At 41.7% G+C, this 16,360-nt stretch overlaps 1 protein-coding gene across 12 annotated transcripts in view; it reads left to right on the forward strand.

The window, feature by feature from the left end:
- camk2g2 (calcium/calmodulin-dependent protein kinase (CaM kinase) II gamma 2) overlaps positions 1-16,360 on the forward strand; it is a 50,839-nt gene that overhangs the window by 17,222 nt on the left and 17,257 nt on the right. For all 12 annotated transcript variants that reach the window (XR_004611111.1, XM_034551325.1, XM_034551314.1 and 9 more), the window contains exons 3-12: positions 2,240-2,299; positions 4,051-4,105; positions 4,636-4,701; positions 7,344-7,416; positions 10,736-10,838; positions 11,421-11,504; positions 11,829-11,923; positions 13,856-13,978; positions 14,987-15,070; positions 15,164-15,206. Coding sequence is in view for 11 of the 12 variants with exons in the window: in XM_034551325.1 (XP_034407216.1) it covers positions 2,240-2,299; positions 4,051-4,105; positions 4,636-4,701; positions 7,344-7,416; positions 10,736-10,838; positions 11,421-11,504; positions 11,829-11,923; positions 13,856-13,978; positions 14,987-15,070; positions 15,164-15,206 (786 nt within the window). In the remaining variant the exon portion in view is untranslated. The remainder of the gene's footprint in view (positions 1-2,239; positions 2,300-4,050; positions 4,106-4,635; positions 4,702-7,343; positions 7,417-10,735; positions 10,839-11,420; positions 11,505-11,828; positions 11,924-13,855; positions 13,979-14,986; positions 15,071-15,163; positions 15,207-16,360) is intronic.

Raw genomic sequence — 16,360 nt, forward strand, 5'->3', positions numbered from 1 at the left:
CATGGACATTGAACTGAACAGAATGGGCCTACGCATGTCTGTAGATAGAGAGCCATGCAGCTGATTGGCTTAGCATTGTGGGTCAAACTTGTGACGGCGTGTCGATGCCGCCCTGTCTTCTCCTGCTGGAGCTTGTCGGTGGTGAAGGATTTAATTGGAAACCCAATACGCAAAAAACCTTTTAATGCCGCCAATCGTTTCTGAGCTCATTGACATCTCCTCTCATTGACTCTCGCTGCTTTTAAAAACACCCCTGAAGTTCGATCCAGCAGAAATGAGGATTTAGGAAAACGCATAAGCTAGAATGCTTGTAATGCTCTCTTTCCACATTGACAATGAACAAATAGGAGTAAATTATTATGTTGGTTGTATCGCCCTGCCTCACAATAGCCAGAGCCTTGTGAGATACGTAAGTGTAATTTAATTGTCACACATTTTGAATGCTTTGTATACAATAGTTTACATTTTCCGCTGCCTCTAAAGGCCCCTCGGTGTTCGCTGTGAAGGAAGGAAGTATTTTTCCCATTTCATTTTCCTGCCAGTGTTTTTGCAGTTAGTTGCTGTGTACCAACAAACTGAAGCCTTCTCGAACCTCCACCCTATTCACTCGGTTCCTTAAATAGTTATTGACTGTCTGAGTGTGGAAGCTCTAATTTTGACCATAACTGCTGCTTACTGTCCGCCCGTGTGATTTATGAGATGTCTCGACTGCCATTTGCATTAAACTCTGTGTTCTACACTTTATCTCGCTAACTCTACTTTGTTGACTCACCGGGGTTGAACCTCACCTCACATATTTCCTCCTGACAAGTTTTAACAAGACACCTCTTGTTTCCAAAAAGATTAGGCGGGTGACTAAAACACCAGTAACTCTACACACACACTGTGGAACTCTACACACACACACTGTGGCATTTCACTGCATTTGTCACCTCTGAGTCACTCGTACATGTGGTGTCTATATATTCTGACGTTTTATTAAAACAGTGAATTGATTTAAAGGAGCAAATAATCAGCTGATTACTGTGTATTGAAAAAAAAAAAGTTTGTTTGCATCCCGACCTCCTCCCTGTGCAGCTTTTACTACATCGCATGACTTCCTCTGCTACTGTAATAACTATTACGGTCACTACAGGTCCCGGCCTAACAATGTTGACGCGGCCTGCAGTAATCCAGTTTATCAAAAAGATGATACCGAGCCAGTTGGGATATCTATGCTTGATCTCCCGCAACAGGAAATGCCGTCCATTATATCTATCTACTGTATCTGTCCTACAACCAATCTCCGTGTCCTGAACATGCAGTTACACACACACACACACACACACACACACACACACACACACACACACACATCCTCCCCTCACCCATGCAAGTCATTATCTGGATGCTGATTATATTGAGGCCGGACCCATAAGACTAATTCCACGAAGTGCATAAAGCTTGTGTTAGGGCTTGTGTGTGTTTGTGTACACTATATATTCAATCAATTAAATTCAGTTTATTTTGTATAGCCCAATATCACAAATTACAAATTTGCCTCAGAGGGCTTTACAATCTGTACACATACGACATCCCTGTCCCAGGTCCTCACATCGGATCAGGAAAAACTCCCCAAAAATAACCTTTGACAGTGAAAAAAAGAGATATATCTGTCCAAACTCATGAGTTAACAGCCACTGTTTTGGCCTTTTTTAGCGTGTGTCTCGCACCTTGTTGACGTCCTGTCTCTGCTCTTCCCCTCCAGCTCAAATGTATTTGATGTTGGTTGCAAAATGGCAGGTTTAGAGGGAAGCTATTGTTCTGAATGTAGTAGGAGGAGCAGAAGAGGTTGCAGAGAAAGGGAATAATGTGTGCGTTTATGTGCGGCACAGTTCAAATCAAATGTTTAATCAATTCACAAAGTCGCTGGCGTTTCTGAAGTCCTTGCACACAAGATATCAAGTTTTAATGGTTGCAAAAACAAATGATTTCTTATTTATTAGCTCTGCGTCTGTTAAAAGGTTATGAAGAATAATCTGTTTGCAGAATGCTTTGTTGCAAAAGAGCTTCTGAACAACGCAAACTGCAGTCAGAGTGTGTGAATGTTACGCAGCCCTTGTTGTGTACTTTGTTGTGTTGGCTTTCAGTTCTTCTGTGTTCGCCCTCAATGGGTTTCCACGTCGTTTCTTTCCCCCCCCCCCCCATGTGCTTTGGTCACTTGTCCTCACTGGTTCCTCTCTGTCTTTTCTGTCCTCAGATCACCAGAAACTGGACCGGGAGGCGAGGATCTGTCGTCTGCTAAAACATCCAAACATAGGTGAGTCACAGGCAGCTCTGTTATTCAGAACATCGGTTGTTAAAAAGTATTACTTCTTGAAAAAACACGATATGAAGAAAAGCATAGGCCCTTTTTAATTTTTACGGCCTTTAAGACCTCAAACAGAAGCAATTTTCTGAAGCGGTCTTCGTGTATCTAAAGTCATAAAGTATCTAAAGTCATAAAGTATCTAAAAGAATGTTAGGAATGTTTTCTTGAGCGGTTAAAGAAAGATTGTTGCACACGGTTCATGAAGGCAATCAAGCTACTTCATAACCATCAACGTCTGATTATCACAGGTTGCGTCATAAATCTGGAAACTCCAACATTATACTCATATTTATAGATTCAGTGGGGCGTAACCCTTTTCCAGGCTATTATTATTATTATTATGAATTAACATGCATACATGTGCAATACATCATGGAAGAAAAGACGCTATTTATACCTCCAGAACTTGTCTAATTTAATGGGGCAATTTTGCCAAAATGTTGCCACGGCAATAGATTGTCAAGCAGGCAAAAGTCCTTTGAGCCTCATACATCATAACTGTGTATACCAAGTGTATCTAACACTTAAGTTTCTTGACATATTTTACTCCTAAAATAAAAATGTTGTGGTAGAACTACCAAGTGTCTTTATACTGCAGTGTGGCGCTGTGTGTCAGAGAGCTATACGTGCACACACACACACATGCAGGGTGTGATAACAGCATAAAAGGTATGGCTTCATTCATTCCCTCTTTCTTCTTCGTCCCACCTGATTCCTGCTTCGTCATCGTCCTATTCTGCCTTTTCTCTTCCTCACCTCAGCTGCTCTTTTCTTATCCTATTCTCAAGGGGAGGGCATGTCGAGCGCTCTTTTCTCTCACTGTAAGCCGTCTGAAGCAAGCGGGGAGCAATATCCAACATTTTCTGGCCTAGTTTAAAGCACCCGAGTGCCTTCACCCAGGATTTTAATCTACCTTTTGAGGTGACTCGAGAGCTGCCGGTTAGAAACGGCTAATAGTAAAAGTCGTCTTTGTTGGCAACAGCAGAAAAAATAAGCTTCACCCCTCTGCGTACGGCGATGTTTGCTGCTTGCGTTTGTGCTCCTGAAATTACCAGTAGCGCATTCATTAAAGGTGATTAAAATGTGGGAACACTTTCAGTCAACTTTATCATCCAAAAGCTGATTCCTGGTTGCCAACGCGCAGCTTTAGAAACCTGCTGTCGAGCCGTGGAGTGGATCAGGGAAAGGACCGTTTATCACTTGACCTTCCCGGTGTTTGTTATGATTGTGAACATACCATAATAACATTGCGCTGACTTGTGAGAAGTGTGGTTCCTGTGCTTTGCTCCCACTGGCCCGGGGATCAATGATTGCATTGATCGTCTGCCACATCAACAATAAGTAATCATTAAATGCAGGTTTTTACCTCAATAAAAAGCCAGAAAAGGGACACAGGCTATGTGCAGCAGTAAACCATTAAATCAACAAATGGTTAAACTGGATTAAATACATCAAACATAATAATTCTGCACAATTTACAGACTTGAATTAAATTAAACTAAACATTAGATTTTATTACAAAAACTCCAACCCTTCATCAAGGTGAACGGGTAAACCTTAAAAATCACATTACTGTAACAAATTACTGCGCGATATAAAGCGCACACTCGCATACACACGGAGAAGATTCATTCCAGCTGAAGGTCGTCTGAACCTAACGAACACTTTTCTAATTGAAGTCTCTCTTTCACCCTCGCTAGTGCGACTCCATGACAGCATCTCAGAGGAAGGCTTCCATTACCTTGTCTTTGACCTGTAAGTAGACCGTGCACGCACACACACACACACACACACGTTTCTCATCATGTTAAGCCCACAAATATAGTGAGAAAGTCTTTTCGCATCCTCTCTTGTAATATATATATATATATATATATATATATATATATATATATATACACACACACACACGTAAAGTGTGTTTCACCCATTAAAATGTGATTTAACTGGATGAGATTGTGTTGGGCAGAATTTAGGATATAATTGTCAGGTTAAAAAAAAAATTCAGGTCAAACTCCAGTTTATTGCTATTTAGTGAAAAAGTCAATCAGTTTTGTATTTGAGGTATGAATAAAAAAAAAATTAAAAAAAGACATGCAATTCTTGTAGAGACTGGTATTACCAGTCAAGTGGCCTCTTAAAGCACCTAAAGAGCACATGTTGCTCATTAACACCGGACATGATGGATCTATGAGGACGTGTCTCCACTAACAAAAACATAAATCAATGTCCTTCCTCAAAATGAAAAAAGAGAAACATCCACGTCTTGTTTTGTTTGTCCGCAGCGTCACTGGAGGAGAGCTGTTTGAGGACATCGTTGCCAGAGAGTATTACAGCGAGGCAGATGCCAGGTACAGTATGTCATCATGCTCACATGTCAATATGTCATGCGTCACGTCTCGCCTGTTTTCTTTTGTGGATGCGTCAGTCAAACATGTTTTTTCCCATTTTAAATGTTGTATTTTATTAGAAGAAGCAAAGCTTGTGGTGTCTGGCACTTCTCTGAGGTTTATTTTTGACCGTGTGATTCAGGGTTTTTAATTTAATGCCATTAATAAATAATGCCAAAGCTGTCCCTACTTTTTTTTTTTTTTTTTTAAACATTATTTTGGGCCTGTTGTCAAAAGTTGCACTGCAGCGCATTACCTGCGTGGATTGTGCAGACTAAACTTTATCTAATGCTCCAGCAGATTTCGGTCAGTTTGAGTTGAACATCAAAAAATACAATTGCATAAAAATAACTCCTATATGATCAAACAAAAACATAGTGAACGAAGAATTCAATAAAAATCTAATAAAGCATCTTCAACCAAGAATGCAAAATACTTTTCTTTTTTTTTTTGTCTGTGCCTGTTAATAGTGAAATGAGATCTTTGTGGACCACTTTCACTCATGAATCTGAGGGCGTAATGATACATAATTACAGGGGTAAGTGCCGGTCAGGTGGTGCACGACGTCATCTTCGTCGTCCAATGAGCAGCCTGTACTGATGTCAGGCAGAACTTTGTAAATGTCATTATAAGGGTTGACTTTCTAGCCGACAAATGTACCTGAATCCAGTTTAAAGTGGCTCAGCTGAGCAGATGTTACCTTGGTGATGGTTATGATGATTAGGGCCGGGCGATGTAACGGGATCTTCTATCCCAATATAGTCAATTTAATATCTCCATAACAATATATATTTATATACTGTGTTTTCTTGTAAATCAATAATCAAATAACCGTAAGGTAAAAGTTTGTGTACTCGTATATGAATTGAATATTTGACGACCATTCTCTCGTTTTATTAAGAACTTTAGTGCAAAAGATTAGTTGGTATGTGATTTTTATTGTTAATCTAGACAACGTGCATCTCAATATATGATTCTATTGAAAGACAACAAATTATCATATTGAATTATTGCCTAGATCTAGCTAAGAAAGCTAATATTAAGAACAGTAAAAACTGGTCTCGGCTATCGGGCTCTAACTTTCGGTTGTCTCGAGGATGGACGCATATATTCTGCAAAAATTCTCTTCTGATATTGAGCTCTACACCAATGACCAATACCATTTTAAAGGGAAGAAGGAAAGGCAGGAAGGACGTGAGGTAAGAGTAGTGGAGCCCAGGCAAGAGGTAAAATGTGAGTAAGAACAGCAGCGAGGTAGCGTGACGGGCTGCAGGAACAGGGAGGAGATTAAAGTGTGGAATCCAACGTCGGGAGCGTTTGTTTTCGGTCTCTCCGCTCTGAGGGCACCGCTCTGTCTCCGTGCACCCTCCTGACCCTGACTTCAACTCAACTAATGTCAAGTTCAATCTAATATGAAATAAATAATGGTGTTAACCGTGCATCAGAGCAGCAAAATTGCTTTCTTTTGTAAGCTTAGGACAAGCTTACATAAGAAAGCCGCTCCCCCCACACTGCCTCAACAACACACACACACACACACACACACACACACACGCACTTCCTGTCCCGTCCCGTCCCATGTCCCATCCTTCCACACATCCATTCACATAAAAATGCACCAAATATTTCTCCCACATACACCTCTTATCCTCTTGTGCAACAACATGCAGATCTCACAGGGTGTCAGTGTGACGTTTGGCAAACTGCAGGTCCAGACTCTTACGGGGCTCTCGCAAGCTCAAGCACGAGTCCTAAATATATATATATATATATATATGATATGATATGATATGATCTCACGTTGCAAGTCGCAGCTGGCATGTTGAAAATTTGGTGAAAACGGGCACCCGGTTGCAGGGATTTGCTCCCATTCAACAGCATTAGGGTTGGGTTAAGGTAGAACAGAAGTAGTAATGAGAAGCGTTGTTCCACCAGGTTTTACAATCGGCAGTGGAGATGGATTCAATTCACAACGGCCATACGAGCAGGCTGATTGAAAAGCCTCCCAAAGTAGATACAATTATGGTTTAAATTTTGGGGAAAACGGTGCATATTTTCAGTCAATTGGGTTGTTGTACTTTGTCGGATGTGTAACAAATGAAAGAAAGAGAGCTAGAGAGAGAAGTTCAAAACCGGCTTACTTTCTCACCTCCACACACCCGGCCAATAGAGGCGTGAGCTGGGTGTGGGTGTCAGATTGTCTTGTTTTTGGAAAGTTACAGAAATGGTCAGACACAGTTGTTGATTTGTCATCTTCCTTTTGTCTTTTCTCATCTTTTCCTTCTTTCCTTTGGCCCGTGTCAACATGTCTCTCCCTTTCCAGCACGTCATTCCTGTGTTTTTGACCTTGCCGGGAAAAGTTGAACGTTTTTTTTTTCTTTACCTTTTCATTTGTATAACAATCTCATAAAAATAAAACACATTCACTATTCAAGAAATGTACACAAAGGACCAATAATGAGGACATTGTGTTAAGTACAAATATTTGAACGAGCTCACTAAACGTTTTTCTTTCTTCTCCTTCAGTCTCTTGTCATCCAGCTGTTGTGGATAAACAGATGTGTCTCTCCTCTGTTTCTAATCTGTCTCCCCCCCCCCCACAGCCACTGCATCAATCAGATCCTGGAGAGCGTCAGTCACATCCACCAGCATGACATTGTGCACAGGGACCTCAAGGTGAGTTATCATACACCAGCGGTTTGCGCGGAAACAACACGTTGTGATTGTGAATAAAGGCATTTGTGTAGATTCACAACCGGTCTAAACAAACACACACACGCACACGCACAGACGTCAGTGTGACGTTAAGAACACCTCGGCGTCATCCATCGCTCCCATCACCTGATTTCTCTATTCCCATCTTTCTATCCCCCACTTCAACTCTCATCCCCTCACCTATCCCCTCCTCCTCCTCCTCCTCCTGCTGCTGAGGAGTGACGAAAGCAGACCAGCTGCTATTAATAGCGGGTCGGTAGATGAGATGACGGCCGGTGACGATTTCCCTCGCAGCGAGACTGTTCACCGCGAACAGAAAGCAACGGCACTGTGACCTCCTCGGCTGCGTGATTTAAAATTTTAATATCGAGGAGAATGAGGACGGTGACGCTTTGAAACACCTGGATGATTGCACCAGATTTCTTTAATGCCGTTTCAGAGTCCTTTTACTTTAATAGTTTACTTAACAATCTGGTCTATTGCTTTTATGTGGCAAAATGAAACCATTATTCCAGGCTAAGTAAGACGCACGTAATTGGAAAATAAACAATTAGTCTTGTTTGTGTAGTGGGGTAAATGGGCCTATATCACTACTCCTTTTTTTTTTTTTTTTTTTTAGCTTGCATGTGGATCTTGGTATCAGATGAACTTGTAAAGATGAAAGATGAGGAGGACAGAATTTAATTATCGGTACATTAATTGTTAATGTACAACTCTCTCCAAATCATTCATTGCAGACAAATATTGTTCTGACCCAACAAAACATATTAAATGATCATAAAGATCCCAACGTTATATAAGCCAGGTTGAATTTGGGAATTCTGGAATATTTCCAATTGATGAAATGAAGCAGCTTAAAAACATGACTATATTGATATTCATGGGTTTATTATATATTTTACTCAGTTTATATACATTATGATACACAACATTATAATGCATGAATTAAGCAAATGTTTTTGCCCAAATCGACAAAATATATATCAAAACTCTGACACAGACCTGAATAATTTGAAACCTGCAATAACTTGTGAACTCTGTTTTGTGTTCACCGCTCTCATCAACCTGTTATTCAGATAAAAAAAGCTCTTCTAAATCCTCGGGCCGCTGCCCGTCCAGCACCAAATGGCCGAGTTAGCGACTAGCTGGTGAACATGGTGAGGCAGCAGAGATAAATATGAAGGCTAATATTTCTCTGTATCTGCTGGATGTGTAAAAAGGCAACTATTTGCTAACATGTGAGCCGCCGCAACTTTATGAATGTTTTTATGTCAATGTTGTGTTTGCAAACTTAGGGAAATTGTTGTTTCTTCAGGCTTTAATTTCTCCGAGAAGGATTCTTAGTTACCGAAACAAACCCTCCAATCATCTGACGGCTAAAAAGAAAGCCCCCCCCATCAGATTTTTTTTTTTTTTTTTTTTCGAAAGAACTTCCTCGGGAGAAAGCTGCCAAAAGTGACATCTGTATTGGAGCCATAACATTACTAATAATGCTGGCAATGTTTCCCGTGGAGAGGTGTGACCTCACACACATCATATTTCTGCCTCCCTGTCATCTTGGGAGGGCTGCTCGCTGTGGGGGGTGGGGGGGATAACAAGAATTAGAGAGAAAGAGTTGAGCTCTGTTGGCTGGTGGCAGGCTGAGTTGCCATGGTAACTGTAGGGTGAGGTCACCCGGCTGCTGCAGTGCCAGCGTAGGGACTCATTATGCCACCTCCCCATCTATCTGTCTCTCTCTCTTTTCCAGCTCTCTGTCCTGTGCTGCCCCCCCCCCCCCCCCCCCCCCCTTTTCTCTGTTTCTCCTACTGTTTCAGCTCTGCCCCGATAGAGGGGAGGGATGAATACATCGATAACTAGATGGAGAGAGAGATAGAGATGAGAAGAAACAGACCATGAGCACAAAGACCGTATCACACATCCGTCTGTCTGTCAGCATTTTCAGACTTTTTCCCTCCAGACTCACACAGCACAGATAGGTGCTGTAGCGTTATGCTATCTCAATACTGCCTCCATTGGGATGGGAAGAAAATATTAAAATTAGGGAGGAAGAGCTGGCAGACGAACAAGGTCCAAGGTCTAGGGAAGCAATGGGTGGGGGTGGATACTCTCACGAGGCAACAGCAGCCCTTCTCACGAGGCTAATTACTTATACTGTTAGAAGTAATTAATACTGGACAAGAAGCTGAGCCGCCCCAAAGCATACTCTGCTGTATGGTCTATTTTACTCTAAATGGGACCATAATTTACTAAATGAACATCATGTTGTATTGAGAAGACTTAAAACTAGAGATTGAGACGATAATCCCATGTTTACAATGTTTACCGAGGTAATAAATTAGGTGAGAAGTAGGGTCATTTTTCTCAAGACTTATTTTTGCAACCAGAGGAGTCGCCCCCTTCTGGGCATTTGAAAGAATGCAAGTTAAACTTCCGCATTGGCTTCACTCTTCAGAACCGGAGGTTGACGCCTGCTCGATAGTCTCCCGAGACGGCGCTGCTGTAAAGGCTCTGCTTTTTTTTTTCTCATTTCTTCTGGATGACCTTTCAGCTCTCTGTTGCATCTGGCTGAGAGACGATCGATCGTCGTTTTGAGCCAGACCATCTCCAGATTTTGAATGCTGAAAATGATGGCATTGATCCCATCTCAGAAGGCCGTTTGACACACATTTTACCGTCATCATCATACGGCATTTTTTCCCTCTTTTTTTATTTAATAATATGTTCATGCATGTGATAACATTGAAAGTCCGTATGGTTGGGGGTGGACAGGTCAAACCCAGGACCCTTTTGCTGCGAGGTCAACCCTATATTATGGGAAATCAGCTGTGCAGTGCAGCTTCATCATTAACCGACCTGTTAAATTACGCTTGACCTGCCGCATTTCCTCAATTTCTTCTTCCTCTCACGATTATAAAGAGTGGCAAATGAGGAAGCACAGCAAATATGTCCTTTGCATGACCGTGTGAAGGGAAGGACGGTGTCAAAAAACGCTGTGTCAATTTCAGAGACGGCTGACTGAGAAGGTCTTTCCTTCGGGCGAAGCCGTTGCGGCCTGCTTGACCAACTCGTGCCTCATTACTACTGGTAGATGTCACTGAGCTCCTGCAGCTCAAACAGTCATGCGGACACATGGGAGGGTACATGCGTAATCTTCGTTTGCCCTTTTTTAATACAATTATTTTGTTCTCCGTCCTTTTTTTGTTTTGTGGGATATTGAAAAGAATCCCCAAGTCGAAAATATTTCTCCCGAAATAACTATTAGTCTCTGTGTGCGTCGCAGCCAGAGAACCTGCTGCTGGCCAGTAAGATGAAGGGAGCCGCGGTGAAGCTTGCAGACTTCGGTCTTGCCATCGAGGTGCAGGCGGAGCAACAGGCATGGTTTGGTAAGGAATAACACTTCACCGACAGCTGGAAGTTGTAGTCAGAGTGTTTGCTTCAGCAAGAAACTCTCCACCGCTGCTTGAGGAGTAAGGAAGTGTTAAGTCGGTGGCAAGCTGCAGTTTGTTTCAGTACAGTATGATGCTCTATTTGTGTTGCCGTACAAGAGAAATAAATCAATAAGACCTCAAATAAACTAAAATAATCAGAATTTGTCCTGAGGGAAATAAAAGATTTTCTTTTCAAACAACTATGTTGTATTTGTAGTTTAGCGATATTAAGGTATCATTAGTTTTACATTCAAAACAGCAATATAAATATTTATGATAGTACTGTATTTTATTTAGTTTAAACATAAAAAGATACATCAATGGGAATATTAGGAATGTGGACATAATTTCATTGTGCTCCATTTGTTTTTCCAAAACACACATACACAGATATTTAAGCTTTTTGTAACACTTAAAAACAAAGAACCCATGGTCTTGCTCAAATCGTGCAGTTATCAGAAAGAATACTGTATACTCTTTATAGCGTTGCATTTCCATAGACCAATTTCACACAAGTGTATTTGTATTTTTTCGCAGGTTTTGCAGGAACTCCGGGTTACCTGTCCCCCGAGGTGTTGAGAAAGGACCCGTACGGCAAGCCGGTGGACATATGGGCATGTGGTCAGTTAGTCTACTGCATTCATACGCTCACTAATGTTCATTAGTGGGAAGATGTGTCTGACGTGTTTTATATCCAGTGTGTTCATATAGTGTGTGTGTGTGTGTGTGTGTGTGTGTGTGTGTGTGTGTGTGTGTGTGTGTGTGTGTGTGTGTGTGTGTGTGTGTGTGTGTGTGTGTGTGTGTGTGTGTGTGTGTGTGTGTGTGTGTGTGTGTGTGTGTGTGTGTGTGTGTGTGTGTGTGTGTGTGTGTGTGTGTGTGTGTGTGTGTGTGTGTGTGTGTGTGTGTGTGTGTGTGTGTGTGTGTGTGTGTGTGTGTGTGCGTCAGGTGTGATCCTGTACATCTTGCTGGTGGGATACCCTCCCTTCTGGGACGAGGACCAACACAAACTGTACCAACAAATCAAGGCCGGTGCATATGACGTGAGTGCTTCTCTCTCAGGACCACGTCCCAAATATGTCTGGGTACCGTTGACATGACATGACCATGATGATGTAGTGTTGTGGAAATGCACTTTATACTCTCTTTGTCATGGCGACAGGTAAATATAGAGACGTTTTTGATTTTGCATTAACTGGGTAACTAGAAATGAGTAAAAAAAAAGGCTCCTGTTTTTCGAATTTACAGTAATCATTTCATCAACTATTGATTAGTGCAGCTTTAATGCACGCCCTTCTTCAATGGAGTTCATATTTGCAGGGTCGGCTGATTGAGTGTGTATTTTATAAATGGATCCATGGAGTTGAGAGCTAAGGTTCGTCGAGTCCTGTTAGAGAGCTCCATCTGTGTTCATTTAAACTTGAGTTCTAATACATAATCTTCATCATAATTTATGTGAATGGGGAAAACAAGTGCAAAGCCTCGAGATGAGCCCTACAGGACACCTTCAGTTCAAGTCTCATCAAATAACGCGCTATTTCTGTCCTGTGCGTCATTTAGAAATTCAATTTAAGTTTGTAATTGCTTGCTACATGTTATTGCATGATTTTCATCTCGCTATAGAAAAAAAAAAAATGATGCACTATGAGAGAGCGATAGGCTTATTTATCAGATCTTGTCATAGTCCTCTGGGAGATGGGAATTTATTACCCGTATTAATTTCCATAATTGGAAGCAACCACATCTAATGAATGTGCATAATATGAGCAGCATTGATATGAAGTGACTGTGACAAGCACTCGTAATAATGTGCTCTTCTTCAGTATCATCACTGTCATGCAGATGCCTCCAATCTCGCTTTTCTTTCTTTTTGTCAGTGATTGACAACCGATACCTCCAATGTTTGTAGTAAATTACTTTTCTTTTTTGTAGTTAACATGTTTTCGTGCACTCGTTGCTACTTTGAATGGAGCGATGAAGGGCGGCAGGTGTACATGGCTTTGAAAACTCCACCTGTTGGGACTCCATGCATTAACTACTAGCAACAAATGTTTATTTTTAATGCAATCGAAGAGAGACAAATCATTGCACCATTCCACATAGTATGCATGCTCCAAAAGAAAACAAATTCAAATGTGTTATAAACCGACTATAAGGACAACTAGAGACCATCGTGCGATCAGATCACGACAGCCGCAACGTTAAATCAGGCCAGGGGGCGTAAAGTGGGCGTGGAAATGGCCTCTTCCACCTTCCTACTTCCAGCGCCCTCGCTCTGAATACTTCCATCTTTGACCTCAACCTTCATTTTGATCTCGACTACGCACCTGTAAAGGTTGCATCGACGAGATCTGTCCACAAACAGACCCGACGGATGTATAAACAAAACTCCCGGTCCACATGTTGCCACGGTGACTCCAGTTTAAAACGATGCTGGTAATAGAGCTATTGAATTGTCCAGATAAACTGGCAGATTTCTTTAGCGTGCACACATGCGTGTTGCGTGCGAGTCTCAGAGTTTGCGTGTTTTCAGGGTCTGGTTGCATAATTATTAGTTCATTGTGAATCAATACATATTCATTGGCAGCAAAAAGAAGCAGGTAGATAATAAGAAAAATAAAAAATGCATTCATACAAACAAAAACTTTTTTGCTATTGTTTTGCCCTAAAGTAATAATGATATAAATATGAATCTAATAATCGTTTATTGGTTATCTACTAGTGTATATTTAATGCTTGATTCTGTTCATCACCACAACCTTTTCTTGTATAAATCCCATCTGATATGTAGAGGCAGAGGTTTCCCTGATAACAAACTTCTGTTAATGCATCTTCTGTGTGCAACGAGGAAAGAGATGCATGTGCATGTGTTGTTCGGCCAGTCGTCGAGCCAGAAGGATGACATGTTCAATGAAAGCACAAGAACAGTGATACACACTCATAACACGGCTTCCTCTTTGATCTCTACTCTTCAGTTTCCTTCTCCAGAGTGGGACACGGTGACCCCCGAGGCCAAGAATCTGATCAATCAGATGTTAACGATTAACCCCGCCAAAAGGATCACTGCCGACCAGGCCATCAAGCACCCCTGGGTCTGCGTAAGTCACACTCGTCGTCTTCAGCATGTCAAAAAAAAAACTGGTGTAGATGTTCCAGCGTCACATTTTATAATATCTATCTTACTGGGTGGGCACGAAGTTACATTGTGAAAACAGAAAACCTCACACATCTGATAGGCCAGTGATAATATCATGGACTGCTCAACACAGAGGCCTACATCACACAAAAAAAGAATAATAATACCGCGATCACAGAAATATGTGGTTCTGATTGGCTGGCAATAAACAAGTGAACAAGAAAAATAGAGATATTTAGTGGGAGAGGCTGCTGAATGAGCTTCCTCAACGTTTTCTTGTAATGATTTGCTCAAAATTAGGGAAGTGGGTTTCTCAAAGAGATGGTAATTGTCGTAAAAGTATATTTTATGACCCATCGTTTTAATTCTTTCAACATTTTTGATATAGCTGGTGTGTTTTTCTAAATACTGCAATGCCCATGCACCTTGGCTGCCGAGTGAGAAGAAACATACACGCAGGAGCAAATTAAAACTTTAACGTCTCACCAGTTTTTAATGTTTACAGGCTTTTTTTTTTTATCTTTGACCTTTTTTTTTTTCTTCAAAGAGCAAAAGGATCTTCAAAAGCAGTTCTTAATCTTTTCTTTTAATGATTTAACTGAGGGAGTTTCATGCCTTTTCTAAAGCTTTAGATATGCTCAACTCCGGGTCACGTAACTCTTCAGGTATCCGTACCAGTCGTACAAGCTAACTAATGTCACCGCTGGTGAAAATGTTCAGCTCATTACTAACGAACTTTTAAAAATGGATGATTTAAAGAAGATGGTCTCAATATAGGCACAATAATATACACCTGGGGGGCGTTTTTACATGGAAAATAATGGACTTGGCTAAAGAAAAATGATGCACGACTCACTGTGTTCCTTTTTATAAAGGCTTCTTGTCACTTCTCGGAGTGAAAGCAGTACGTTTCCGTTCTACACTGACATGGTGACACGTTGAGGTTAATGTATCGCGTCCTCTCCAACAGCAACGCTCCACTGTGGCCTCCATGATGCACCGCCAAGAGACTGTGGAGTGTCTGCGCAAGTTCAACGCCAGGCGGAAACTTAAAGTGAGTGTACACACACACACACACACACACACACACACACACACACACACACCTAACACCAATCCTTGTGCTGTTGTGTTTGTGTCTCTCTAGGGAGCTATCCTCACAACAATGCTGGTATCCAGGAACTTTTCAGGTGAGCTTCGTAAAGTGATGCTAATCAAGAGACTTCAGGTAGACTTCAGGACCCAGTGCTGTTGATGGTGTGTATATATATATATATATATATATATATATATATATATATATATATATATATATATATATATTTTAATAAAGCCGTACAAAGAAGAACCCTGATTTAGAGAAGCTGAGCAGTTTTCTGACAGGAAAAGTCTTACCATTATATTTAACAATAATAATAATATTGATGCGTAAGCTTTATAGGTAATTGCTTTTGCCAGATCTGAGATCTCATTTGAGGACAAATGTTCCGTGTCGCTGTTCTTCTCCTCCTGTTCCCTTTACCGCATATTGTTTTTTCATTCTCGTTCACTTTTGCTCGTCGGCTCTGTCTGCAGTTTTGATTTCGCACTTTCCGGGGTTTGGCTCGGGTTTTCCTCCTCCGTAAGCAGCTTGATGATCGAACCACAGTTCACTGTTGATCGATCACCTAATTGGTCGGCTAGACGGTGGCCTCGCACTCTAATGCATTTGGCCCCGGCGTGTAATATGTGTTCATGCGAATAAAGCAGCTCCTGTGGTTCACAGCCAAGTGCTTTCTACCGGTTTGAGATTGATCTTGACTGAAGAAGGCAGGCGAGCCAGACCTCTGAAAGGCTTTATACATAACTGCAGGCATGTTTACCAACGAGTGTCAGAGGAAATGAAGAGAATATTTCCCATCTGATCCTTTCTATAAAGGAGTTAGGTCTTCAGTGTGCTCGTATGATCTTAACACTTCCACTAAAAGTGAATCAAACATCCAGAAAAATACAAAAAGGCTGTCCAGGCTTTAGCGAGGCTCTCGTCGCACCTGTGCCTCCACATTGAATCCCTCTCTGTCCAATAGTGGGACGGCAGCATACCAGCCCTGCCGCCACCACCAGCACGGCCCCAATGGCACAGGAAGGTACGTCTGCTTGAGGGGGGTGTTGGAGTCAGGCACTGCCAACTTTGTACTCGGGCTGTTGGCATGTGGCCCGGGCTGCTTGAACCCCTCTGCCTGCTGCCTGCACACTGATGAACCACTTCTGAATGGTCGTCGTTGCACCGGGGCATCTTAACACACACACACACACAAACAAACATGTAAATGGGAAACAACAACAACAACAAGCAAAGCTCAGC

Source organism: Cyclopterus lumpus, chromosome 15, assembly GCF_009769545.1.
Source record: "Cyclopterus lumpus isolate fCycLum1 chromosome 15, fCycLum1.pri, whole genome shotgun sequence".
In the NCBI taxonomy this organism is placed as follows: domain Eukaryota; kingdom Metazoa; phylum Chordata; class Actinopteri; order Perciformes; family Cyclopteridae; genus Cyclopterus; species Cyclopterus lumpus.